This window comes from Haliotis rufescens, unplaced genomic scaffold (assembly GCF_023055435.1).
Source record: "Haliotis rufescens isolate VD_foot unplaced genomic scaffold, xgHalRufe1.0.p SCAF_27, whole genome shotgun sequence".
In the NCBI taxonomy this organism is placed as follows: domain Eukaryota; kingdom Metazoa; phylum Mollusca; class Gastropoda; order Lepetellida; family Haliotidae; genus Haliotis; species Haliotis rufescens.
Window position 1 is genome coordinate 4,299,291 of NW_025963968.1, and position 27,956 is coordinate 4,327,246.

Here is a 27,956-nt window from a genome sequence, read left to right on the forward strand (position 1 = left end):
TCTTGTTAAATGTAATTCATGGCCTCTGATTTCATGTGTCCCAACCATCTTTCTTGGACATTCAAGTGGGATGGAACGTTGATATCCCCAGAGGCTATAAGAGAGTGAATTTTACGCTGCTTTTAGCAATATTCCAGCAATATCATGGCAGGGACACCAGAAATGGGCTTCTCACATTGTACCCATATGAGGAATAAACACTGGTCTTCCGTGTGACTATGAAATGCTCCAACCACTAGGCTACCCAACCAGAGGTACATCATGATGGGGATTTAGTGTTGGGATCAAACTGGATCCTATGAAGGCTAGGGCAACCACACAAACCACTGGGCTATCCGCAACTCCATTGGATGACACAAGACCAAAGTAATCTACAGATTGAGTTTTATTTTTCTAATTTACAACAATTGTACAAATATATTACATTAGACCAACAGTGTGATGATAGGATGCTGTCAATTGCTTTAGCTTGTTTTAGAGAGATTAATTTACAATTAATTTACAATTAACACTCTGTTACATGCATTCAGAATCAAATTAATTTACATAATATATAAACAAATTAGTAGACCCAAATATTTACATCAAATTCTAAAACCAATTATATGTTTCAAGTACTGATCTGAATGTTGACATTTTGAAAACTCCCAAATGACTTCATGATTGAATACTGAGATAGCAATACTTTCAGATACTTAATTCATGGTGGTTGGATGATGATACATTTAATGATTCATGAACACAAAATTCACAACTTGAACAAGTGCAATTTGAACTTTGAAACCTTAACAATTTTGACACCTAAAACTCATAAAAGAACTTAAAAGACTTATTTTCAAACATTAAATACCTATTTCAGTCTGAATTGCTAAAAATTCTAGAAATTCAGCTAAAATAAAAAATAAAATTCACTGGCTAAATTATGCCATTTTAAAAATGAATCTGTCTGAAATAATTGCGAACAGGCGATACTTGCCAGTACTAAAACAATAAGCGACTGTGACCAGGAATTCTCCAATAACTTTTGCTTAATTAATTAAAATAATTGCACAACAAAAACTTGCACAAATAAAAAAATGTGATTCGTCTGGTGGTTGCCACTTTTAGCAAAAGTTGTTGGAGAAATTTCACAAAATGCAATAATAAAATATAAAACTGCACGATATAAGCCTTAAGCTCATACTTAAAAAACCAGTGTGACAATTTCCTGAGGAACCATCTACAAGATATCTTGCAGAAAGTAGTATTCTGCACTTCTAATGCAAGAACTGGTGAATATAATGTAAAATGCTAACTGGTATTGGTGGTGAATATCTTCATAACACACAAGTCATGAATAAGTTCCCCTGTACGAAATTTCAGGTACATGTCCCATGTTCATCTGGTCCAAGACTCTTCTGGCGTCATGCCCCTTTTATTCCACATCTAGTATATATTAACAATTCACCTCTTCTCTGTAATTCAACTGGATTGCAAGTAAATGCACACTTGCTGAGTTAAATATTCACACCATGAAAAGTCCTCCATTTAGGTCACGAAATATTCACACCCATACAAAGCATTAATGTAGAGTTGAAGCTGCAACAAGTTGAAGGGAAACAGCACACGAACTTGAAGCATGTCCAGCTTTCGCAGTGCACATCAAGCATGTGCGGTTAGTCCACTCTTCATCCTAATATACACCACCCTTACTCATCTTGGCTTGGAGTCATCTTCTGAGCTTAGAATACATGTCTTATGGGAGAGTACTAGCTTTAGGAAGACATTGAGACAGAGATTTTGCATATAGTAATACCTCAAAATACATGAAGTTTTCACAGCTCTATAATACCATCCAAACATTTCAAAATGCTCAGTTTTTATGACCGTTAAATTAAAAAATCGCAATTTGAAATCAAATTTGTCCAATTGTTTATTTCATCTAGAAAAGTGACACAATTTCATGTATTGAGATGAAAAAAGTGGCTCGAATTCGACCAATGATTGTCTGATATGCCATTATATATCGGTGACATGAAAAGAGCAATTGTCTGCCAAATATATATCGGTTCATTCACAAAACAAAACATGTGGAAGACTTGGAAATGACACAACTAACAGAGAGTCAAAATGAATGTTGACTAAATAATTTAGGCAATGAAACTGAAGCTGATGATATTTACCCCCATAATGCACCATTACTGTGTTGCCTAGGTAACCTGTTACTATGACAACTGAACACATTTGTGGAACCATAAGCACTATAGAAAAACAAAAACAACTCGATACCTATTGTCATGATATGCCGGTTAATATATTTAGCTTCATTTGATGTTAAAGAGATGAAAATGAAACCTAGAATCTAGCATGAACTTTGACTAAACGTTACCATGGTTACGTTAACAAAATAAATTTCATTCAACCGATGCTTACATAAAACAATAACAATTCACTGGCAGTGATACTAACAAAAATGCATGTAAATTGCAGTTTGATTAAATGCACATTGACGGGCAACATATAATACAGCTGCTTGACAGTGTCCAGATAAATGCAGGTTGGCAAGAGATTCAAGTTTCTTGTTGTGGACATTTATTATAATTAAACTTACTGATATTAAATTCTGCCATTGCTCTGACAGTCAAGATTAGTATTAAGTTCCTATTAAAACCCTACGATTCATCTTATGACCTTCAACCCAATGACCCATTGCTGACCCTAATTTCTTAAATGCATATATTCATGAGGCATTTGGATTGTCTGCCCTTAATTAGCATATTTTTACGGTGGCTATTAATACTTATATATTAAACTGGCAATTAAGTATTAATGTTTGGACTAAGGGGAGACAATCCACCTTCCTTCACTTCATTGGCACACGTTTTGGAAGCTCGCGACAGACAATATTACAATATTACAGTCCAATGAGTTGCGTCTACTTAAAAAATATACATTCTCTAACTCTGGACTCAATATAATAACATAAATTTTCTCATAAAATTCAACTCAACAATATATATCCTTGAGCAGTCTAAAGTATATACACAACAGCTTTGTAAATGACTGAGCTCAGGGCAGACTCATTTCTTCGTGGGGTACTCTTTACATCCTGTCACCCCTCAGTCACACAGTGAGACGTTCCAGCAAGAATCTGAAAGGAATATAGTCTTGTTCACGAACAACCCCTGTTCACAAACTGCCAGAACACAACACAAAGTGCCCAAGTTCCAACTGAAGATTGTGGGGTCCTCATTCTTTCATGGTGAGGTATATAAATTTTCACAATCCTGTGAAGTTCTCAGTTTCAGTCTTGTTCACAGAAACTCCCAGGATTGGATACATAGTAACTAGCACTCTCAAATTCTTCTCCCTTTGGCCGGATTGACAAGCGGTAGTATCTATTAGCATGTTGCTAATAGTTGCCCTACACTGTGTGTGGTATATTTACAAAGAACACAGCCCAAGTCCGCAGTGTTACAAAATTTGGCCGATTCCACACAAGTAGTAGCGTGGCACCTCTCAGCTGCTGCCCTTGCTGGGGAAGGTCACACAATCACGTGACCAGTCACATGGCTACTCGATGATATTGCTCTCGCCACTGCTTGTACTACTGTGGGACATTGACGAGTACTGACTATCCGACGTGCTCATTGGTGCATCTACGGGCTCCAGGTCCAAGTATGCCTAAAAATATATAAAATATATTTTAGTCTCAGTTTTTGTACAGTCATTGGAATTGACTGCATTATCAACATTAGAAAAACATCTTTATGTGTATATAAAACGTGTCTTCATCATGTTTTGTGTCTAGGTAAAAAACCTCCCTGCCCCATTTTTTTGGTTTATGGAGGCAAAATCATTGCTCGGTTTGCCAATCAGATCCCAGCAATTTATATATATGGTAATGTAGGCAAATAATTATAGTTTGCAAAGATACAATGACGTAATCAAGAAGGTATAATTCTTTAGCTTTGTACGTACCTCTTCATTTAGCGAGGATGTGAGGATCTTGTCGAGCTCCATCACAAGCTGTTGGAAGGAAGGTCTCAACGTGGGATTCTCCTGCCAACACTTGTGCATTATACCGTACCTGCAACACAAAAGATATATTTATATATAGTCTCAATTAATATTGATACAATACAATACCCACCCAATATGAACCCAGGAAATAATTCCAAAAAAAAACCCATAATTAATCAGCACACTGTTCCTTATTCACAGGAACTCTTTTTCTCATTTGAATTTCTGTTATTTAATTTCTGTGAAAGTGTTTTCTATTTGCACTGAAAGCCCCCCAAAAGTTTATATAAAATAAACTTTTTTGGCCCTAAAGAAATTGGTTCTCAGGCAATGTTTTTTGAAAATATAGTGCAGGCGGGCAGTGTCTTGTTTTTTTGTTGTTCAAACTTGTATGTCACCAAATTAACAGTTGCGTAACCAAATAATCAATTTTGTACAATTAACCTGGTAAAGGGCCTCCCTACATAAATGTATTCCTAGATCAGTAAAATACTAGAATACAGTATTTGACTACTGTTGGACCTGGAATATTTAAGGATTTTCATGGTTTTTCTAAAAAAAATGGTAAAATCCCCTGAAATGTGTGGTGAACTTTATGATGATGCGGCTGTGCCTGAGAACCAAGACTATTATATATTTTCTTTTAGCCTTATAGTCTTCAGATGAAGAAGAAAATGACCTACATTTCATTTGATGCATATGGAGGCTTCTCCATCCGATGTCCCTCTCGCAAGAGCTCGAACAGCTTCTCAACTGGTACGGAGGGATATGGGTTGCCTCCCAGTGTGAATATCTCCCATAACAGAACACCATACGACCAACTGAAACAGGAGTATATAGAATATATACAACACCTATGACCATGTGCCGAAGTAACAGGCCAATCACTGGCTATGAACCAGGAGCTGATGAAGCGGCAGCAATATTGTATGTCTCTGAACAATGTAGCATCATGTGGAATTGATTGAATTCTTTCTTGAATTAGGTTCTTGAATTAATTCTTTGCAAGATTTGTAAATACTTACACGTCACTTTTTGAGGTGTATTTTCGGTCAAAGAGTGCTTCTGGTGCCATCCATTTGACCGGTAACCGACCCTGCAAAATACAACAGTTATTGTTTGTTATTCATTTGTAAATTTGAAACTTAAATTTGACAATCATAAACAAGACTTGTTACCCTTACGAATAGTTCCAACCAATTCAAGATATTTCAACTTGAATGAGTGCTAACTGCCATTTTATTGAAGAAATGAAGATGTTTTATAGATAATGGTTATTGTTAATTATTGTACACAGGGTTCATACAAAGTACAGCGAAAGAACTGAGTGAATTAACAGTTGATTGACCACTTACATCTGTTGTTTTTCTGTAGTAATCTACATGACGCAAGTTTCTTGTGAGGCCAAAGTCGGCAATTTTCAAAACATAGTCATCTGTTACAAGCACATTCCGCGCAGCCAAATCTCGATGAATACACTGAAAAAACAAAACAAATCCAAGGTCACACAAAAATAAACATACAGATTTACACAAATTTAGCAACATTCTGGCAATATCATGATAGGAGACACCGGAATATTAAATACATCATATTCGTCATAAAATAGTTGTTGCAGTTGATGAGTTTTGTCAATAGCCATTCTGAATGTCCATCTAAACAAGTAAAACTGATGCAACTACAGGTGAGTTTACCACTTCGGTGAAACCCATGAGCACAGGTATGGTGCTGACAAACCTAGAAACATAATAAGGGCGAACCAGGATTCGAACTCACAATCATAGGTTTCTGGCCAACCATCGAAATCACTTGAATTTGTAGAAGTAGAATCAACTGATTTTAAAGACTTCTCCATTACTTGACTATTACTTCACATTTACAACAAGGATATTGCCAATAATAGCTGATACAACAACAAGATCCTAGTTTGCTTTTTTGTTCGCAGGACTTACATGTTTAGTAGCAAGATATTCCATGCCTCTTGCAACCTGGTATGCGTATGATATCAAATCTTTTTGCGTGAGTGGTTTATAGTCGCTCAGCTCGTCAGTGATGATTGGCCGCTCATATCCTGAAGTGCATGGATAACCAGAGTTTGGAGGACGGTGTTTCTTCAGGAAGTCTCGGAGGTTTCCGTTTGGCGCATATTCCACAATGACGTAGAGGGGACCTGCAAAGTGAGATTGGACATACAATTTTCTGACATAATATTTAGCGATATCATACAAGTTTCTTATGATGTGGCCTCGTGGGGATTCCGGGTTAGAATAGGTCCCCAGCAACCTATGCTGGTCATAGGTGAGGATCATTGCACACTATATTGATCACTGGATTGACTGGTTCAGACAAGCTGCCATCGTATCACTGAATATTGCTTATTGCGGCATTAAACAACAAACAAATCTAATGTTGCATCTTAGTGTGCGTTCTGTGAATGAAGGGTTCAGACAGATTCCGTTTTGCAGCAAAGTTGCATCTTAGTGTGCGTCCTGTGAATGTAGGGTTTAGACAGAGACCATTCTGCAGCAAATATGGCCACGTTGTCTGTCCACATACCTCTCTGTGTACAGCAGCCAAGGAGGTTGATGATGTTCTTGTGACTTCCGATGAACTTCATCACCTCCATCTCCTGCATCAGATCCGTCATCTCGCGATCGGTGGCATCCTCTGGTGGAGGGGAAAATACCATTAGTAAGATACTGTGTATCGCCAGGCTTGCAATATCATTGCCATACCACCTGACATGGTACTTCTTTCCTCTAAGAAAAAAATATTTCCTGATGCTGATTGAGAGCTGGATAGACTGGCTTTATTATAATAGACGGGTTCTTGCTTCATAAAGTACATATATTCCAGTCATGTTATAAATAGGACTGTCAAGAAAGAGAATAAACTCAATAATGAACCAAGTGTATAATGTGACGTCTGTATTGCTGAACTAATAGTGTGTTATTCCCCTATAATGCTGAACGACAAGATGTGTTCTAAGAAGTAAGATTAATAGAGCTCCAAACTATTAAAGTTAAAGTTCAAATTTACCCTTTAACATTTTGACAGCAACAGTAGTGTTTCCTGGCATTCCCTGAATACCAAGGGCCACGCCCTTGACAACCAAACCAAAGGCTCCTTCTCCAAGTCTTTCCCCACAGACGAGTCTGAAAACAACAGACACTGTTGAATCTACGAAGGCAAGATAAATCTACCACACAATAAGACAATATTACCACATAAATTTACAAAGCCTAAATTTGAGTCAATAAACATTATATAAATATTTGGAAATTGTCATTAAATCATAAACATTTCAATTCTTTTTTTCCTCAGTGTAATTCTGATTGCGTTGGTTACCTTTCTCTTGGAAACTCCCACGTCTTGTCTAGAGGAATATCATACTCGGACACTTCCGTGAATTCTGATGATAGCCGACGCCTCATGAAGTTGCTGTTCTCGATGCGAACTTGGGGCACCATCAGTGGCACCGTTGCATATGGGTCCTTGCTGTTGGGGTAGTACAGGTCGTTCTGCAAGATAATCACATGACCTGTTACTTTGAGGAAAATTTAAACAACAAAACAAAGTTCTTAACAAGAAGCCGTCCATCTATATTAACTGAAAACCAATATCTATCAATGGCGGATCCAGCATTTTTGAAAGGGAGGGGTCCAAAATATCAAAATTCCTCACTGGATCCCCTGTACGACCCCTCTACATCTGCCGATGGCCATTTAACCCTAAGTCTAGATTCATCTTTCATACCCAATGGTAATTTTTGCTGTAATATACTTCTCAAAAGAAGTTAAGGACCAACGAATGCATTCATATTACTATGGATGAAATTGATGACATTGTGACAGAACACGTCACCATCCACATGGTGGTTATGATTTGTCATTTCAGCATGCATACCTGTCTCATGATGATAACCCTCTTCTTGTACGGCATACTAAGACGCCGCTTATGACGGAACCAGAGGAAGACAATGACGATGCTGATAATGACGACGACAATGAGGATGGCAGATCCCCCAGCTATCATCGAGACGGTCAGCGGTTGTTCCACGTCTTGGCCCACCGAGGATTCGCTCACTGGGTATTCTACAACACAAATCATTAATTCATGATGAAGCGTATCTCTCTAAATTCATCTCAAGCTAGACATGAACTACATATCAAAAATAGTAAACACTGATTGGAACGGCAGAATCTGCTGAATCACATGCCCAGTGACCATTCATTCTTGGATTATGGTAAGTGAGTGAGTGAGAGAATGTTAAGTCAATAGGCGTATGCTACCTGAGAAATCTGTGTTATGTTATAACGTAAAACACCTTGACGACATCCAATGAGCCAGATTCTGCCTATCGGATTCATATAGTTGTCTCTTATGACAAGCCTTCCTAAGAGGAGGAAACAGGTTAGGTGAGGTGAAATGGGGTTTAACGTCGCGTCTAAGATTATTGCACTTATATAGCGACGTGCATGTACGTGTGTGTGTGTTTGTGTGGCTGCTTGTACTAGTCCGGACTGATGCCAATTTATAGTGCTAGCTCACTGAGATACCATGCCGCAGTTTAACATGAATACCCCACTCAGACACAGTATACTGACTCCAAGCCGACCAGTCCTTGTTTTAGCCCCTTAATGCCGAGCGCCAGACAGGGTAACAACAAGTACCATCTTTTAACGTCTTTTGGTATGACGCGGTCGGGGATCGAACCCCGGACCTTCCGCTCTCCGGGCGGACGCTCTACCACAAGACCACGGAGGACTAGGAGGAAACATGCTTCAGTTTTAGTCTGTATCCTCCCCAGGGAGTTGAGAATGACAATCGAGCACACGCTGATCCACTGACCGGGGTAATAATGGTTTCTAGCACCATGAGCATTCACGAGGTGAATGGAATTTTGATAATGGATAAATGGACAACACACAAAAATATATAAAAATAATAATCAGCATTTCTTCGTTATACCCACCATCTACAACCTTCAGCCATGCTGAGCCATATTCAATTCCGATGCTATTCTGTACAACACAAGTGTACCATCCAGCGGTCTCCTTGTTCACGTTGTGTAGAACCAATTGCTCCGGCTCCGATGTGTTCACATTTGACATCTGTAAAAAAAAAAAAATACTTGTTTAGACAATGAATTTCTTACCATGTTCACAGGAAAGGATTGTGTGAGTATATGACCGCCACCAAATGAAATTAAGCTCGATAACAGGGTTAAAACAGATATGACAAATATTTATTTGTGGTTCAAGATTCTCTGCTGAGTAGGCAGAATTTTAATTTTTAGCTATAGCAGAGTCTCACTTTAACTGTGGTTTACAAAATGTTATAACAAGAAATATAATGAACAACTTCGTCAGGACCGAAGTGGTCCTGAAGATTTATGTGCAACAAAGAAGTGTTCCGTAATATTCCTTGTCATAATTATATCCAACTGGTCTGAGACACCTTTAGCAAAATGTTGCGTAGCAAACGATGCCATCCTACTCATCGAGTCACTCTGCAAAGTTCTCATTAAAAGAATCAATAATACTTTTTATTGTTAGCAGTGCATGTGTGCAACAATCTGTGTGCGGAGACCACGTGTCTACACATGCAGATGGGAGACGGACACGGGACAAGCGGTTAACATCGTCTAAATGTCGGACATTGTGGTTAGAACACAGGTGGTACCCAAAGGCTTGCGTACCTTCATGCTATTGATGCTGCAATTCAAATGGGATTAAAATGGTCGTTTTCAAGATTTCTATCAAGGAGCCCTGACTTATACAGTCTAACTTTCCCTAACTTTCTTATCAATGTGGATAATATGGCTGCAATTTTGCCAATTTGACTTCAGACTTTCTCGTAACTTTCTGGTTATCAACCACGATTTTAAGAATCATGAAACAACATTAATTTTCATTTGAAAAGTCATGGCAAATTAGGCAAATAGATATAGTGCCCTAACCCACTAATAATAGAAGCAGTAATGTATAATTAGAAACATTTAATTTGAGAAGTATAAACTAGTATTGTATAGCTTTTAACATATATAGAAGTATTGCATAATTTATAAAGATTTAATTAAAGAAATATATGTGCAATAATGTATAGCTTATAAACATTTATTTAAAGAAATATGAAAGAAGTATTGTTATACATCATAATTACAGAAATATATAAGCACTATTCAAATAAGTAGACTAATGAAAACATTGGCTCTCCCTTGATAGAACAGTAACTATGTGCAACATTCCGAGGGCTGGATTCCTGAAAGTGCAAGATGATGTTAATAGTGCAACTAGTGAATGTGCTGATGTGGTCGCGGAGACCATACAATGTTGTACTAAATATGCTAGACAGACGAACTAGATGGACAAAGACGGACGTTAGACAACTAGACTGCTCTAGCACGTTGTCATGTTCTAGGCCAGGCTGTAAGAGAGACCGTGTTCATTCATCACATGCTGCGCCATCTTGTCATCATTTTTTTACGTTAATGTAATTTAGTCTCTCGAAAATAACTTGTTTGTTGTAATAAGAAATTAATGTATTTTTTTATATATTTTCCCCAAATGAGGATATTTGAACAGATTAAATAAATAAGTATCAAAAATAATAATTCATTCATTTTTGTTTGGTTTGGGTTGTGTTTTGAGGAATATATCTTTTTTTCAAATGATGCTAATAAATTCTTAAAAATAGTTGTTAGGAAAATGTACACTACATATCACATGACGACAAGATGGCGTCTTCACTGCTCCCATTTGAGCCAGTCATATTTCTGTATAAGGTCATCAGTCATTCATCTCATCAACATTCTATAGGATCATTCCAACAGCGCCAACGGCCCACTACAACGTTGGTACTGGCACAAATGCCACAACATCAAAACTCAATTGGCCAACATTGCAGTCTTACCTGAGTCTGAAGAGGGCAAAAATAGAGAGGGAATTAAAACAGGGTCGTCTTAATGTCAAATTTGATAACAACAGTCTTGTTGACACAACCTATGCTGAATCTAGGTAGGTGTGAATAAAAATAAATATTCACTCTCACCACAAAATTATTTCACTTCTGTTTCTACATCTTCCTGCACAACATCGAGATTTTTACTTCTGTATAACTCTACTAAACTACAGACGAAACTGAAAACAATATAGAGTAAAATGTTTGAAATAATAAAACTATAACTTTTATTTTTTGCTATATGTTCAATAAGTGCTCATACCTGTAGTACATTGACGTAAGGGTCTCCTTCGGGCGTTGTATACGAGCCATTGACAGTGTAATGTCGTAGCCACTGTATGTGAGGGTGAAGGTCACTAAGCAAAATCCTGCAGTTGAAAACGGCTGTTTCTCCGACCACTACAGTCTGATTCTTAGGACCCTTAATAATAGGAGCATGCGGAAGACGCTCTGAAACAAACATGAAAAATTCATAAAGTAAATGTAATTCTAGCGTATTTTCAAATCATAAAAATATTTTGGTGCCTTGACAGTGTTAATTGTGGTATTGGTACTTACGGACAACTTGTAACGTATATGTCCAGTTGATGGCGCCGTGGGTGTTGCTGACGATGCATGTGTACCTCCCACTGTCAAGAGGAACCAGATCGCCAAGAGTCAGCTTGTACCCCTTCATGGACATCTGGAAGAACAAGAAGAAACATATTTTGAAATGCTTTGTTTGTTTCTTTTACAATTTTTGTATTGCGATGTCTTTACTAATTGCAATTTTTCATCAATATTAAATCATAATATGTATATTGGTATATTGCTTACCTGGCCAGACGTGTTTCGCTTGAAGGGTTTACCATCAAAGAGCCATTTGATGTCAGGCTTGGGCTTTCCAACTGCAGGGCACTTAAAGTCCACGTAGGAGTTGGCTGGCTTCGCGATGTCTTTCATGTCTTCCTTCTTCCTCGCCCATGTTGGTTTTCCTACAAAAGAAATACACATTCATTTTTTTACATTAGAACATTTTCAAAAATAAGTGAAAATATTTCTTGATCTTTCAAAATCGGGAGTGGCTCAAACTCCACACTGTCCCATTTTACCCCAATAAGTTCAAACAAATTCTTAACATTTATTGACAGAAGTTTCACAATTCCAAATCTCCTACCAAATACTTCTTATCCTTCACTAACAATATTTATTTATGTTAAATGCAGTCTCAATTGCCTATTTTTTGCGACCCGTGGTGGTGGCCATCTTAATCTGGCTCCAGCAGTCCGCGGTGCTTCCTGCCCCTTGTACTAACTCGCCTTCCCTCTTCATTATGCGTCAGACCCTACATTTCTACCGATGGGGACTAAATTAAAAGCAGCTGCCTTCAAATTAGCTGCTCAGCCCAGAGTTTCTACTTTTTGATGGTCCTGCCCATTTCTTACTTTTCCGATGGGATTTGATTGGATAGTGATTTTTGTTAGGAGAAGTTTATAAATAGGCTATTCCACAGGTTGCATGGTGTTCCATATGCTTTTAATATCCATCCATCAGCAACCATTTTAAACCATTAACATGTTTCGCCCTCAATTTCACTGACAGTTTCTACTGTAAAAATCTCAAAAATGTTCCCCCTGCAAATGCAAATTTGTAAACAATAAAACGCAAAAAATCAAAAGCAATTGTTGAAACAGGAAGTACTGACAGGCTTTCCTCCATGACTGACGAGAGATGTGCACTTGCACAAATAATTTCAGGTAATGTTTGGAAACGAACAAAGACTTCTTTCAGCAAGTTGATGCTTGGTGGCAACTGTTACACAACCATCATGAAAGGAAATGCCGTCTGCTACTACAGGCAGAAGGACTCCAAAGCTAAACTTGCTGATCAATCGCGTTTCATTTCTCGTATCCAGCATCAAAGGGTCGAGAGTTGTACAGAAGCTGTGCTTTCCCCTTCCATGGCCCATCAGTGTGCCAGAAAACTGTTAAATAGCCCTCCTTAACTTCTGAGCACACAAGTTGTAACGGTTTTCCAAGGCAGAAAGAGAGTAGTCATTTACTGTCCTTTCCCAGAATTCCCTGCCATGGTTTTCACATCTGTCCGTAGCCATCCCCACTAAATCATTTCCATTGCCCAGAATTAAGTCATCTGTCCTATTAGAGATTAACTTTCTAAATCAATTCATTGGAACCATGTGTTTCATGATCTTTTCACTCTACACCATATCTGGCCTTTCATTACCTCCAGTAAAAAAATGCTGATAATATAATTCATACATCTCGCCATAACAATATTACATATTTTCATCCTTTCAAAAAACAGCGATATCATTCTAAACAAAAATAAATCAGAAAATGTACGAACAGACCCAAGAAGAATTTTAATCGGGTGGATTTAGTTCAAGGGGAGGTAACTGTGTATAACTGTTGTCACTATGGGAATTCAGCTGGACCAGACTTTGATAAGCTCGCTCTCTCTTCCTCTTCCACCAAATTGGGCCCCAATCGAGTGGAAACCCTTATCAGTGCTCCCTCCCCTGGGCCTACCGAGCCATGTGATAAGCTGGAAGCTCTCTCATTCACCTATCATATATCCTGTTACATGCTATCTTCCTACAGACTACTTACAATATGCCTCTCTTTTCATCACTACGGCTAATTAGGAACCTTCGCACATGGTCTGTGAATGACCACAAACTTCAGAATATCAACAGTAAAAATTAATATATTTGTATAAGTCATGAAATAACTCTTGTAACTATGTACAAATGACAAACAAAAAGTACTCACCAGGAATTTGTGGTTCATTAACGTAATCACTGTCATAATCGTCTCCGTAGTCATCAAAATTTGTTGTATCTGCAAAAGAGACAAAAATTGTGAGCAATCATAAAATATGTAAACATCAAAATTGTACATCCAAAATTACTTGACATTGAATGAAAAGCATTTCATTGGCCATCCAGATAATTCTATCACAAAACATCAGATGCATTATTACACGCCAAAAACAAAAACAAGAACCCAATAGGATATGCCTTCAAAACAAGAAAAGTTAAACATAAGTTTGCCTTTACGAAATGTCAGTTCTTTCTATTCTTGCCACGATACAGTTAGTTGCGATTGGTGGAGTGATCTGTGGACATGTAGCCACCTTTCATGAAATAATATTTTCCTTGTCAAAATACTTACTTCGAACTTTGAGGGTGAAATTCCCCCAGACCTCGCCATGCTGGTTCTGTCCGTGACATGCGTACTTCCCCTCGTCCTCCTGTTGCACGTCTTCAATGACCAACGCATAGCGATTCACCGTAACCCTGCAAGTGTTGACAAACAATTACTGAAGAGATTCTTTAAGCCCACACATACAAGTACCAGTGTTTCCGATACAATACCCAAGTGAAGAATTTAATCTCGATCAGGCAAACTCGTGACAAGCAAGTGCAACAATTCTTGCCATCAGGGAGCTAGCATCAGCCATGTCACGCAGGCTGACCACCTGACCCCATGCACCATGACTGTGGTACATATTTATTATATGAAAATAAAGCGATTCTAGATATATATACAAAAGCAAGTCTAGCCAGCTCAAGACGGCTCTTTCAAATCAGCATCAGGAAAATTATTTGTTTTGATTTTACAGAAGAGAAATGTAAGATGTAGTAATAGATTTCAAAGACAATGTGTTATCTAGATTCCCATTTGAGATGGCTTTTGTGGTTGTTAGTTGTCGCCTCGTTACAACCACCAATCCAGGTGAGTTAGTGACCCTGGGTTTACTTCACTTTTAGCAATATTCAAGCAATATCATGGTGGGGACACCGGAAATGGGCTTCACACATTGTGCTCATGTGGGGAATCAAACCCGAGTCTTCAGTGTGACAAGAACGCTTTCACCACTAGGCTACCCCACCGCCCTTAACCAATCCAAACCCACAATACCCACATGGGTGCATGTATGTAACACTTCTAGCACTGACCACAAAAGAAATACCGTACATAACAAATCCAATGTAACAAAATATCATAAAAACATTGAAAGAATCGACTTATGGTGAACATGGTGAATAATTGCATTACACATGCAATAAGTACACCTACAAGATGTCAGTCATACACCTACCTCTCGTTGCTGGTATGGTCAATGAGCTTGTCACCCTTGTACCATGTCAGGAAAGGTTTGGGATGGCCCCGAACTCGACACCGTAGCTTGATGGTTTCACCAATGATGTGTTGTAAGACAGTCTCGGGCAGCTTCCTAAAGTACGGTCTCACTGAAAATATATATAAATAAAATATAAACCATGGCTTACAAGTGCAATTGACCTTCAAGGTTAAAAATACACTTTCATGCGGAAAATGTAAATATATATATTAAAACAAGGTAATCTTTGTAAATTTACCAGTGATTTAATTGGCAAAAGCTGTTAAGAAGGTTTGGATTATTTTTCATTACACGCAATAGTGCATGTAGGGTACCATCTGTGGGGGCTTCTTATCTGACTATCATGTCATATTTATCAGTTAACTGACAACTCTGCTATCAAACGGACAACTCTGTCGCTGTAAAGATAAGCTATCAAGTTATGATTTCAACGAGGGGAGATAACCCACACTGACACTTTAAACAGAACAAGATTTTCGACACAATGTACCAGGCAAGTATTATGGCGGGTCATGACTGATGTAATTCATATGTCAATCTGCACGTATCTTGGTCTTATCAAACTTTGTTTATTATTTCCAATGATTGAAAGCATCACTACTGTTGTACAATTATTTTGTTGGTTGTTGTTTAACGCAGCATCGAGCAATATTCCAGCCATAAGAAGGCAGTAAAAAATCAAGTCTGGACCATATGATCCAGTGATTGATATCATTTTGTACAATTAATAGTCTACATTTGCAAACTACAAAATCAGTTCCTGATATCTGGATTATTCACAACACCATTACTATTGTTGAACTAGTTTCTAGATCAGTATAAATACACAGCACTACACATGGGATACAACACTCCATTAAGTCACAGACAGCTCTAAATTCCTCAGCAGTTCCTCATTCTTATAACATTCATCTGCAATTTGCATGCAATAACAAGTTTATCCAACACACAGTGTTTAATATAACTGTTGAATTGACTTATGAATGATTCACTTCATTGGACTTGATCATGTTGTTTGGATTAGCTTCTCCGTATCTATTTATCTTCAGTGTATCTTCCATAAAGATTCTCTTTATAGAAAGTTCAATTATTTCTTATACTGCCAAAAAATAAGACTCACATTTCATGTCTCAATTGTAGGCTTCTGCCAATTAAATAAAATGGCACTTCCTCCTTTGCTGCATAGACATGGTTTTATAATTATCATTGCCTACTGCCTGCTCCTTACCACTGCGATACGAGTCAATATATCACTATTAGTAACGATGTATATACCGCAGTCAAACGACATGGCAGGATTTCATTTGGTAGCTCATTTTCTAAATTAGGATGATATAAGCCTAAAAAACACACCTGGAATCCTGGCTAACAAACAGCGCAAGCGAGTTTAGAGATAAGAGAGGTTTCATGTCCGGAGTCATTTGAAGTTACGACTTGATATTCTTACAGATTGAGCCAAATTTTATCAATGGCGTGATAACCCTTGCCACAGCACACAGCTAACTTTAGTGAAAGTCAGCAAATTGGAAATTGGCCTATAATTCATTCATAAACTTTCAAAAGTTGGTGGTCCAGCTCATAAAGAGATGTATTTAGCAACATCTATTTAGACCAGACATGAGCCCAGGAAGTTAGAGAGAGTGAAACAGGAAAGATGACGCAGAAATGGTTCTGTCCATGAACAAGCTAGTCGGGAAGTAGGAAGGCTGCTTCATCCAGTTTGTTTATTTCACATAAACATTTTTTATTTCAACATAAACCAAATGGATCCAATTTAAACATTTCAAACCAGTTTCCAGATCTGCCTTTTAGTGACAACCAATTCCATACAACCATCACTGGCATTACCATGGAAACAAAAGAAATTCATATCCATAAATAAACAAGTGTTTCTTCCGTCTTTGTCGAATTCCAAGGCCCAAATTGAGTCCAATAGAAGTCCACCCTCCGAATCCATGTCAACATGGCCGCCTCTGGCCCTCTGTGAGCAGGCGTACAAACAGTGCTGGCAGGTATCTGTGTGCCAGAACTTTGTTTAGGGGAACCCTACCTGGGACTTGTGACATTCCACATTCACCTCGGCACACACAATGGACACACACGAAATCAGGTTATGGAGGCATTAGACGAGAAATTGTTGATAATCAGCAGAGACTGCAGTGCTAACAGTCACACTGATGTGTCGAAAACTTTTTTTATTTTGAATTCCTTTGGTAGATTAAAAAAAATATCAACAGAATTTAGCCTACATATTTAAAATGTTGTGATCATGAAAATATATTTTTAAAAATTCAATCAATTTTATTTCAATTCTAATTAAGAGGTTTAGGATGTTATCAATACTGTATGCTATTTAACATATCTTTCATAGCTGTAAAGAATTTTGGGAAATTCACCGAAAAGAACAAACAACACTCCAACTTCAGCCACAATACAATATTGTCGTCTGTGGTTAAATCAAAACACTTCTCGAAGCCTATGGCTATTATTTCAGCCAGCGACCCAGTGAGTCACAGCCCTTTACAACTGTACAATATTTAAAATTAAAGAAACGCCACAATTGTCTACTGTATAATCATCGCGAGCTCCCACCCAGCTGCACAATGCCACCACACAAACACTGGCTCAAATTTGTACTGAAAAACCCTATACAGAATGCAAGTTCAAATCTCAAAACTGCAATTACTTTACTATCTGTGTAACCTGACCCCCAGCCTAAACAATGATCATCTCTTGAGGGGAACAGATTGCATACAGGGAGGTGAAAGGAAGAGCTACACACATACTTGTTGCAACGGAGGTTATTATGACATCTGTTGCAATACACCTCAGATGCACTTTGAAGTTCAGCATCAAGTGCACATTTTTTTTACAATGCGTAATATGCCCTTGTTATTTCGCACACAACATCGGGCAAATTCGTATCTGATTCCTCATTTTGATAGGCGTGTTACAAAAACTAACAAACATGAAGGATTTCTGTCAGTATTTGTATAAAGGTGTTCGGTGGTGTATAGCAGCATCTTGGTAGGAATGTGGCTCTCACATCTAGACAAGCAAACTTATCCTCAAGCAATAACATCGCGAATAGCCCTAAAGGCTTGTACGCATCACCCACAATATACAAATATATTATAACAAAATTACTGTCTACTAAATTCCCAATCCTTTGACAAAAAATCCATTCTAATAAATTTGAGCAAGTTAATAAACTCCAATGAATTACAAATACAATTCAATCTTCAAGTAAAAAGAGTATTAGCCAATTAGCCCCAAACCTTTTCACTCCCCTTTCAAATTCTAAGATCTAATTTAACTGAAATAATCATTTTTCATCTGAACTATTTCCTGTAGTTATTCTTATTCTCTACGCTGGAATAGACATTAACAATTTCTTAATGGTCCCACGCCTTTTACTAAATGTGGTAACCCCCTGGTTTCCGCTCAGCCTCGTCAGGCGGCCATCAAGACAATAATCTTTAACATCATAAGTATCATTTCGTTACACATCTGTCCTTAATATGGGGATACACAGGTATTCATGTGCCATGATGTGCATCAATGGATTGTCCGAGGGGGGGCTGGAGGGGGGTGAGGGAGCATGTACACGAGGAAAACCCCACCCTAGCATCCCATTAGTGCATTGTCATACTCCATGCTCGACTGCTGGGTAATTCATAACTAGGAGATGCCCATCACTGAATTCAAAATTGTCGATTTACATCCACCCCTCGTCTGCTTGGTAGTAATATTACTACAATATTTAGACATCTATCTTGGTTTTTATCAACTCCAGGAGGAAAATTCCCAGGCTCCATTCCGAGCATGTATACCTGTTCAATGACCTATGATAAAAGTCCTCGCAATCTATCAGCTGCATCCCGTACCTCACCAAACAGACACCAGATGGCATCGCTGTTCTATTCTTACTCTGCGATGTTAGATAATTGAGTGACAATGCATGAGTGAAAGCAAGGGGAGAATAGTATCATGCTTCCCACAGATGAATGAGGAGTTAAATAAATCGGAAATGTGACATGCAAGTGAAAGGTGTCATAAAGTTCTTAATATACCCTTGCTGTCACTTTTTTATCTGAATGAATGAATGCTTTTTATAGCAGAGGCTAATATCTCGGAATAAAAAGTTTTCCCAAGTTTTCCGCCTGTAATTATGTGATCATGTTCCCGGGACAATAAAACTCACTGGTATTCAAAGAAACCCCTCTAAGGGACACCATAACGGGCTCTGTCCACAAGCATGCTTGCCATTGTAATACCCGAGGGAGATTAACGATATTTTGGGCCTACAGGTGTCACTGCTCACTTCCTGTATATTGTGGCAATAAAAATGGATCACCACCACTGGTCACATACCCTCATTCCCACTCTCTCGCTCACTCACATGGAACCGACATTGTCCAGATTCACTCATCCACGACCTTGACATTCAAACAGGTATCAGTGTCATCCAATGTCCATCTCACAGCCTCATCCAACCTGTGAGACGACTGTAATAAATTAAGGTCACATCAAATGACCGCCGACTTTTACAACTTTTTACTGTTCATCCAGGGTATTAACTGTTGCTCCATCCAATTTCAATCTCCTTGCAATCAGAATCTTTGTTGTCCCCTCCAAGGCCCACAAGGTGGTATCCCAATCAAAAGGGAGCTTTTGTGGTACAAGACTTTGTTTCATGCAACAGTGTGAAAGAATAAATGTGGTTAAGATCCTGCATCTCCGACAACAGACTATGAAAAGTCACATGACATTTACATAATGACCAATCAAAATTTAAACGTTTGGTTTCTTCAAAAACATGCCACCCATGTTTTCACTGAATAAACGGCTTGTAAAGTCAGCATGAAAAACAATGCAATTCCAACTTTGTAAAATAATAAAACATAAAAAGTTCACAAAGGACTATAGAAATATTTCTTTCATAACAGTTTTCTTAAGCAAACCACCAGGCCCTCAGTCTCCAAAACACTTAAAACGTTCGTACTGAACTTTTCTCCATTTCAACAGATCATGTCCACCTCACAATTACAGAAGTACAACACAGTCGCCATTTTTTTTGTATGCGAAAACATTCAATATTGTTTTAGTTCCTTGCTCACCGGCAATGGGACGAGGCGGCAGAATGCTAAGAGCATGGTCTGCCCCGGGCCGTAACACCCCCATTTCGCACCCTGTCATTGCTCAAAATTCTATTTGCAAACAATACATGTAGCACTTTAAAGTAGGTGGCTGCCATTTCCTGCTGCCATGTGGTTCTCATGGAGTGGCCCTGTCGTTTTACCTACATGGAATCCAGAGGAACCGACTCTTGTACTCACTACCCCCATGTATCCTTCACAGTGGCTTCTCACACTGGTTCAATCTGTGCTCCACACAAAATATGGATTTATAAATAAGGACTACGAAGTCTAATGTCTCTTGTGGCCATATTGTAATCATTTCTCAGTGGTTACATTCAAACTGGTTCTCGACTTCCTAAAGCAGAAATGGGTAACCAATATTCACGCGTTTCAGCAATGCTTGTCAGTATATTGTTCTATTGATCATAATTCAGTTAAAAGCACAATTTTCCTCTGTCTGTCATACAATCAAATAACAAAAAGTTGTTTCCATGTGTACAATCGTCTTACTTATCCCATTGGATTATTTTTGCTTGTAAGTTCATGATTCTGTGTGACCAATTAAAGAGGGTTCAGTATATTCTTAACATAAATTAGCAAAAATATTTTTGGTTTCAGTTTTTGTCCTCAAATGGGAACCTTGATCCTTTTTTCTAGGTTCTTTGTTTATTGTTTAACATCGCAATCAGCAATATTCCAGCTATATGATGGCAGTCTGTAAATAATCGAGTCTGGACCAGACGGTGATATTATGAGTATCGATCCCCCGGATCTTCACGGGTTTCCTTTTTTCTAAGCAGTCAGTGTGAGAAGCCCCTTTCTTAGTAACAGCATATCAAGGCTCACAACTAACTCCTGCACAAGTGGGTCAAGTCCCTGATACCGCACAGGAAATGCCACCATCACTGGACCTGATTGAATGACCACCAGATTACAGGTGAAAGGAGCCTTTCCTGGCAAACGAGCCGATACAGGTGATACAGATATCTACCTGAGCTCGTTATCACAGATAAAAATAGCTTCAACAACATCAGTGAAAACAACAAACTTATAGTTCAAAATGAAACAATTCAGCAAGGATGTCAGTCACGCCAACATTTTACTGAATCTTTCATGATGTCAACTTGGTGATGCAAAATTTCACTTATCACATCAAAACATGACTATGAAATGATACGAATCTGCACTCGAGGCCTGAGGATACGGGTGTTGTTGTAATTCTCAGTGACTACATTTTCCTTGCCAGCAGCGATGACAGGTCCTTATTGTTTGAACATCTGATAACAAAATCTACATCTAGCCTGAAGACATTTACCTCACAATGAATAAGTAAAAGTAAGAAAAAAAACTCTCATTTGAGACAAACTGTCTTCATGTAAGACTGAGGACATTCGACAAGGAACTACCTGTACCTTATTCCACTGATTGTGTAACACACTTGTTCAAATTGTTGTTCACATAAAGCAAAATTACAGTTTGAAAACTTGTATTAAACCAACCACAGTGATAGAATCTAACAGTTTTAGCCCACTCGTCCTCATAATAATGAAAACATAATATGCAAAAGCCTTAAAAAGGGCAATTTCTACTTGTCCACTATTTGGTAGTTTGGCAAGGACCATGGGACAAGAGCCAATTTCTAACACTGAAACCTGTATCAAGGAAATATGAAACCTCGACAATCAAACTAAGGATTGAAGCTTTGTCCAACTTCACATTTTGCAGGTAAGACTGTAACAGTGAATTTATCAACACTTGGTTGGGAGGAGGTGAGCGGAGGAAGTACTATGCAAGCAGAATGTCAGAAGATGCCCCCAAATTAAGCCTGACATGAAATGTTGTCTCAAAGCCCATGTTTGTCAGTTTGCTCAATGTGAGAGCACATCGTGTTAATAAAACAATCTGTTTGACCAAGGAGAAATGGCCTCCTTGATTGACAAAATCAACCCCAAGAATTCGTTATTTGATTTGTCCCGTCTGGAAAATCCTTAAAACCAACTGTGACTGAAATTCAGAATGTTGATAAGATATCTTTAATAAATACAACAGTGATATCATATCAGTAGCGGCCAGGAAAACAGTACCTTGGGTTATAGAGGCTGTGAGGGGCTGAACGATGGCGGATGTTCAAGTATGTTTATTATTCGTGGTATGCCCATCATTCACAAGCTTCCTAACAAACTATGAGGATTTGTCAGTGAATTCTAAAATTCCAGAAACCACTCTTCACAGAGAGAGCACTGGCAGAAGCTCCACACAGGTAGAATCAGAGCATTGTATTTAGCGCAAATTGCTCAAATTTTAAATAGTTAAAAAAAAATTCTATTTATTACCATGGTTTCTAGAAGTATACACTTATCCAGACATCAGAAAAACATGTAACAAGAATAATGTAGACTCTCATTTAATAATACAAAAAAACACGGGTTATCCAAATGTTTTACAGACATTAACAAGAAGCTTCTTCTCAACAGACCTCCAGATGCCAGCGCTACCCCCTGCTCGCCCTTCCTTTATCCCCCCAATCCCTTTCCAATTTCATCCCTACAGGTCTAAACGATACCAGACTGGAAGATGATATTCTATTGGCAACTTTAGCTAGAGCGTTAGAGGAAACATAACAATGTATCCAGTTCCCTTTATCATGCCTACTCTACAGCTATACAAGATACAAGTCTTTTACAGTGGAACAGTGGCAATATTCTACAAAGATATAAACAGACACGTAATAAGCCAGGATAACAACACAGAGTACCAAACAAAATGATACAAAATATTACGTTATGACCTTGGGTTATCCATAATAAGTACTTCAGATTATTTGAAGTTGTATACAAGAAATATATGATATACTTTCCTCATACCTTACTGTACCCTACTTTTTTTACACATGCTCATTGGCATATACTGATTATTAAAATTAAGTTTATAAAAACAGTCAAGATAATGTATTTGAATCCATCGAAAATGAAATTAGCGATTCATCATGTTAGGATGTTATGGTATACTTTAATTACTTTAAATCCATGACACTTTTTTATGGATAGCAACTTCTTTGTACAACGTTTCAGAGCTTCTTCTTGCAAAGAATAAATGAAATTGCCATCCATTAAAAAAGTGTCGTGTATTCATGTTCTCCCTTCTCTCACTTCTAAATTCCTATCACAGACTTAAAAAACCTTGACCTACACATGTTTCTGAAGATACGACATTTATTGGGTGAGTATGGTTTTACGCCGCTTTTAGCAATATTCCAGCAATATCAAGGCGGGGGGACACCAGAAATGGGCTTCACACATTGTACCCATGTTGGGAATTGAACCTGGGTCTTCGGCTTGACGAGCTAACGCTTTAACCACTAGGCTACGCCTAGGACAGACTACAGACTAAACAACAGAATCGAGAAGAAAGTATTTCCAGATTCTACTTCTCCAGGCTTCCAAGCTCTGCTTCACAACGACATCTCAACATTCAATATCAGGTTCAGTGGGATTTACAACAGGAGCATGGCGCTGCACAGACAGACCAGAAAGTTTATGTTATCTCCTGCTGACCAGATTGGACATTGCAAATCAAGTCAAATAGCCAATGGCTGGGATACTATCAAAGTTTGTTTAGAATAACTGGGGAAAGGCCGGAGGAAGCAAGATGGCTGCAGGCTAGTCTCCTGATTGAGTTATGATGGAGATCCACATCTGGGAGTCATCTTCGGTTCCTGTTGACCGATCCAACAGGAAGTGACCATGCTATGCTGAATCTGATGATCGCCATGTGCACCAATGGTTCTGGGTATGGATTCTTCATCATGAGATTTGAAGTGAAATTCAAACTATGAAGTTAGGTCTTGAGGAAAACAGTTTTATTACCCACCGTGCACTGTGGTAGGAAATTAGGCAGGTTAATATGGAAGCACTATACAGTCCTGTATATACCATGATGCTGGAGATGTGTAGTAGTAATTAATACTTGCTTTTCTTGATTTTATTTGATTTCATTGAAACATCAGTGGAATAAATTTGGAAAGTTTTTTCATCTGTATTGCTCAATAGAAGAGGAGGGGCAGTAGGGTGGCTTAGCGGTTAAGCATTGGACCGTCATGCCGAAGGCCCAGGTTTGATTCCCAACATAGATACAATGTGTGATCGTGTGTTTTTCAGTGTTCGTCACTCATGACCAATTTTCAGTAACACTGGACCAAGAAATATTGAAACCAGCTTGTGTCCATCTATCCTTATCATACCGTATCGTGACCCGCCTACTGGGACAAGCATGTATCGTGCCAGTCTCAGACAACATGGCCAATGCTTACCCACAGCTGAGCTGCCAGTTCAACAGGACTGAACTTGGGATCAGATGCCATCAAGGTTGCCAAGTACACTTTAACACAATGTGATAAAGCTAACAGTGCAACGTGTAAAATACAAAGTCTCACAAATCTTTTAAATAAGTGTAATAAATGTCAGCTAATAATTTCATATTTGGCATTTTGAAAATGGAGGGCCGCTCAAGCAGCTGGGTGCCGATTTACTGTCCACTCCCAGAATGCAACAGCGGGATAGCTTCACCACATTTGACTTCCAAATGAATCACCACAGCAACCATAACTTCCAATTCCCTTCCAAACATAAACAGGATCATCAAAATAGCAAGGAAGTAATTATGAAATTAGAACCAGCCCCTTTTCAAATCTAGGAAATGTAAACAAATTTCCAATTCCACTGACAAAAGTTGAAGACGAATAGCTTTCAACAGTTTTTTCTCACGGAAATGTCCTCATGAAATAAACCACAGGTTGTTGAACCCTCTGATTCATACAATAAAGAAGACATTGATGCTAAACTGTCTCATAAATTTCATAAGCATATTCAGTTACTGTGGACGTTAATTTAACAAGTGTCTGAGAAACATCTGGAGCTACACCTACCGAAGAAACCCAATCTACCATTTCCTCAAATATCCCCACTAGTTATGGTTTTATTAGCAGGAATTCTCTTTGGAGTTAGCACTTGAAAGCCCAGCCCATATGAATTGCCACATCCTGTAGCTCCGCACCAGAAACAAACTGCTGAAACAAAGACCATTGTGGACAAGCCCATGGACCAACAACCTTGGACCTTGCTTCTTTTCTTGAAAAGCAGCAGGAAAGAAGGACTGCAGTACATTTCCCTCCCACCCAATTTCGATGTTAGACAAACTATTTGTGAGGAAGACAAAAACAATATTCCATAAACAAATGACACAACTTTCTTATGAACAGAAAATCCTCCATGACCTAAATTGTTCTGCCCTTTCAAAGAAAATGTCACGATTCATGGATATCCTCGACTGTACTTCAGACATGCTATATGTATCGTATCCTACCGCGAAAGCATGCCACTAAATCTTGGCAGCAAAAAAAACCTGGTGAATGAATGTTTTGTTACGCCACAGTCAGCAGTACTCCAGCCATTACCATGGCAACCTGCAATGTCATGTACGAGGGTCACGTGGTCAGATACGAGGGTCACCAGGTCTCACGCGGTAACCACCCAATCAACAGCCGGCTCATTTTCATTCATAACTTCACCCCCAATCAATAATGGTGGTACAAGCCAGACAGCTAAACTGTTGTGTTTCGTAAGCTCACAATTTCAAGCATCAGCATACATCCTATAAAGCAGTACCGCATCTGGGATACCTGTGTAAGGCATGGCCAGCTTTCATTAGGTGTATGGAACAATGCCTTCTGTCTATTGTGTAATTTGTTCCGCAACAAATTCTGTTGAATTCCAAATTTAGAAACATGTTTTTTATTCATTTCAAATGAATTCTTTCAATTGTTTCAGTCATTGTTACACACTAACGCCTATATATAAAAAAAACAAGAAAATTCCACCTTGTGATTAAAACATTACGATCACTGCAGACCTACATGGTGTATAAAGATTATTTCCCTAGTGCCATAGTAGTTTGTTATTTTTCATCAATGCGAAGGATACTATCATGTTGTGGTAGCAGTTTGCTTGTAATAATATCAAATATAATATAATTTTGAAAAATAAATATAAATTTGTAATAATATCATATAAATAGCACATGTAATAGCTTAATATAACTTTAAAAGTATTCTGAAGAACATAATTGAATCATGAATCACTGATTGTTTAATCTTGTTTATGAATATTATGCACAGGCAAGAAGCCTACCATCACTGCCTGCTTATACAAGAGGCTAATGTATCAACAAATAAATATTAATGAAAAAATGTTTCAGTACAGTGTTAAATGTCTAAAAAAAAAAGCTAAACAAAAACACCTCATAGCTTGTATCATCAACAGGTTAGCAGAACCATGGAAGGAGCTGCTTTCTTCCTAAACTGACACAACCACATTGAAAGGAGCTTACTGTTTTATCATCAGGTTTCTTAAGCGTTTTCATGGCTGACATCAAGTTCACTTGTATTCTTGACAAAAGAATAACTTATGCGACATGAACCTTGACAACTGTAGGTAGTTGTGTGTGTTCATTACAGATGCTAACATATTGCCTTGGGTATGTGCACTGAGTCACTCAGCAATGAATATAATCAACATTTAATATATATGGAATCTGACTACTAACAAATACTTGCCTGAAGTACATCCAATTATTTTGGCAAGTTAACCATCAGAGCGAAACAGGGATGTGAAGTCATTTGTATCAAAATAAGTATGTTTGAATAACTTTCAATGTGAGATGACTTCAACAGTAATGTCAGATATATTCAAAAGGTTCATTATTTTCAATATAGACCAGGTCTTGGCTTTCATACAGTAAAAGCTCTTAAGAATTTGACACATTTATATGTGATGTCAGATTTTTTTCCTACCATCACAAAAAGCATTGCAGGCAAGAAATAGATTCAAGTTTAAAAAATATGAGGGGAACACCTACCTGTAGATTTCTCCTGTTGTAATGAAGGCTGCACACAACTCGCTAGAATCACAGATAGAATACACACACACCAGGTAAGTGCCATGATATATCACACAATATCAGCTACCACATCCTCGTATACAATCCTGGGAATTACTGCTATAACATCCTTGAGATGATCACACTGAAAATGAAAAAAAATAACATCAGTATCATTGGATGACAATACCAACATCAGTTATACAAATAACATCAAGTTAAGGAAGAGGATTTATGGATTGATTTTACCTATGAACGTCCGAAACGGTGTGTTCCTCATAATGAAGAAGCTGCATCCATAAATTCTCTTCGTTATGTGTATCACTTCTAAATGCCTTTCAAAAGTTAGCAAGACTCAAGTTAGATTAAACTCTTGGATAAAATTCCTACATGGTCAAACCATCTATTTCCGACACACAATATGAAGGGACACATTCCATGGTCTATCACTGTATCCAATTAACCCTCCCCAGTCTGCCTCCTCCTATCACCTTATTAACCCCTCCTAGGTGGTATTCACAGCCAGTAGGGGAGCCAGACATGGGAGATGCCCGCAACCCAGCTTAACACTTTCATTAATCATGCATCTCTACCCCTAGACCATCCTACATCTTCAAAGTCCATCACAGTCATTCCAGATGCCAAAACAGACCCTCTGAACATGCCACATTTAGACATTATTTGAATAAATATCCCACAAAGCCCTTCACCTGTAGTATAAGAACAATAAAAGGGGAATATATGAATATATTACATGCCACAGGCAGGGAG

General features: G+C 38.2%; 1 protein-coding gene across 7 annotated transcripts in view; it reads right to left on the reverse strand.

The window, feature by feature from the left end:
- Positions 1-367: 367 nt before the first annotated feature.
- The window catches only part of LOC124139370 (fibroblast growth factor receptor 2-like), a 60,285-nt gene continuing 32,696 nt past the window's right edge, over positions 368-27,956 (reverse strand). For 6 of the 7 annotated variants that reach the window (XM_048402592.1, XM_048402593.1, XM_046506391.2 and 3 more), the window contains 19 exons: positions 27,165-27,330; positions 15,070-15,220; positions 14,139-14,263; positions 13,737-13,805; positions 11,782-11,939; positions 11,524-11,647; positions 11,228-11,415; positions 10,918-10,923; positions 8,978-9,116; positions 7,909-8,096; positions 7,351-7,523; positions 7,042-7,157; positions 6,559-6,669; positions 5,955-6,172; positions 5,358-5,480; positions 5,028-5,098; positions 4,686-4,823; positions 3,961-4,069; positions 368-3,663 (listed from right to left, as the gene is read on the reverse strand). In XM_048402592.1, the coding sequence (XP_048258549.1) occupies positions 3,553-3,663; positions 3,961-4,069; positions 4,686-4,823; positions 5,028-5,098; positions 5,358-5,480; positions 5,955-6,172; positions 6,559-6,669; positions 7,042-7,157; positions 7,351-7,523; positions 7,909-8,096; positions 8,978-9,116; positions 10,918-10,923; positions 11,228-11,415; positions 11,524-11,647; positions 11,782-11,939; positions 13,737-13,805; positions 14,139-14,263; positions 15,070-15,220; positions 27,165-27,249 (2,403 nt within the window). In that variant the 5' untranslated portion in view covers positions 27,250-27,330 and the 3' untranslated portion in view covers positions 368-3,552. The remainder of the gene's footprint in view (positions 3,664-3,960; positions 4,070-4,685; positions 4,824-5,027; positions 5,099-5,357; positions 5,481-5,954; positions 6,173-6,558; positions 6,670-7,041; positions 7,158-7,350; positions 7,524-7,908; positions 8,097-8,977; positions 9,117-10,917; positions 10,924-11,227; positions 11,416-11,523; positions 11,648-11,781; positions 11,940-13,736; positions 13,806-14,138; positions 14,264-15,069; positions 15,221-27,164; positions 27,331-27,956) is intronic. The other variant, XM_046506392.2, reaches the window with a different exon arrangement.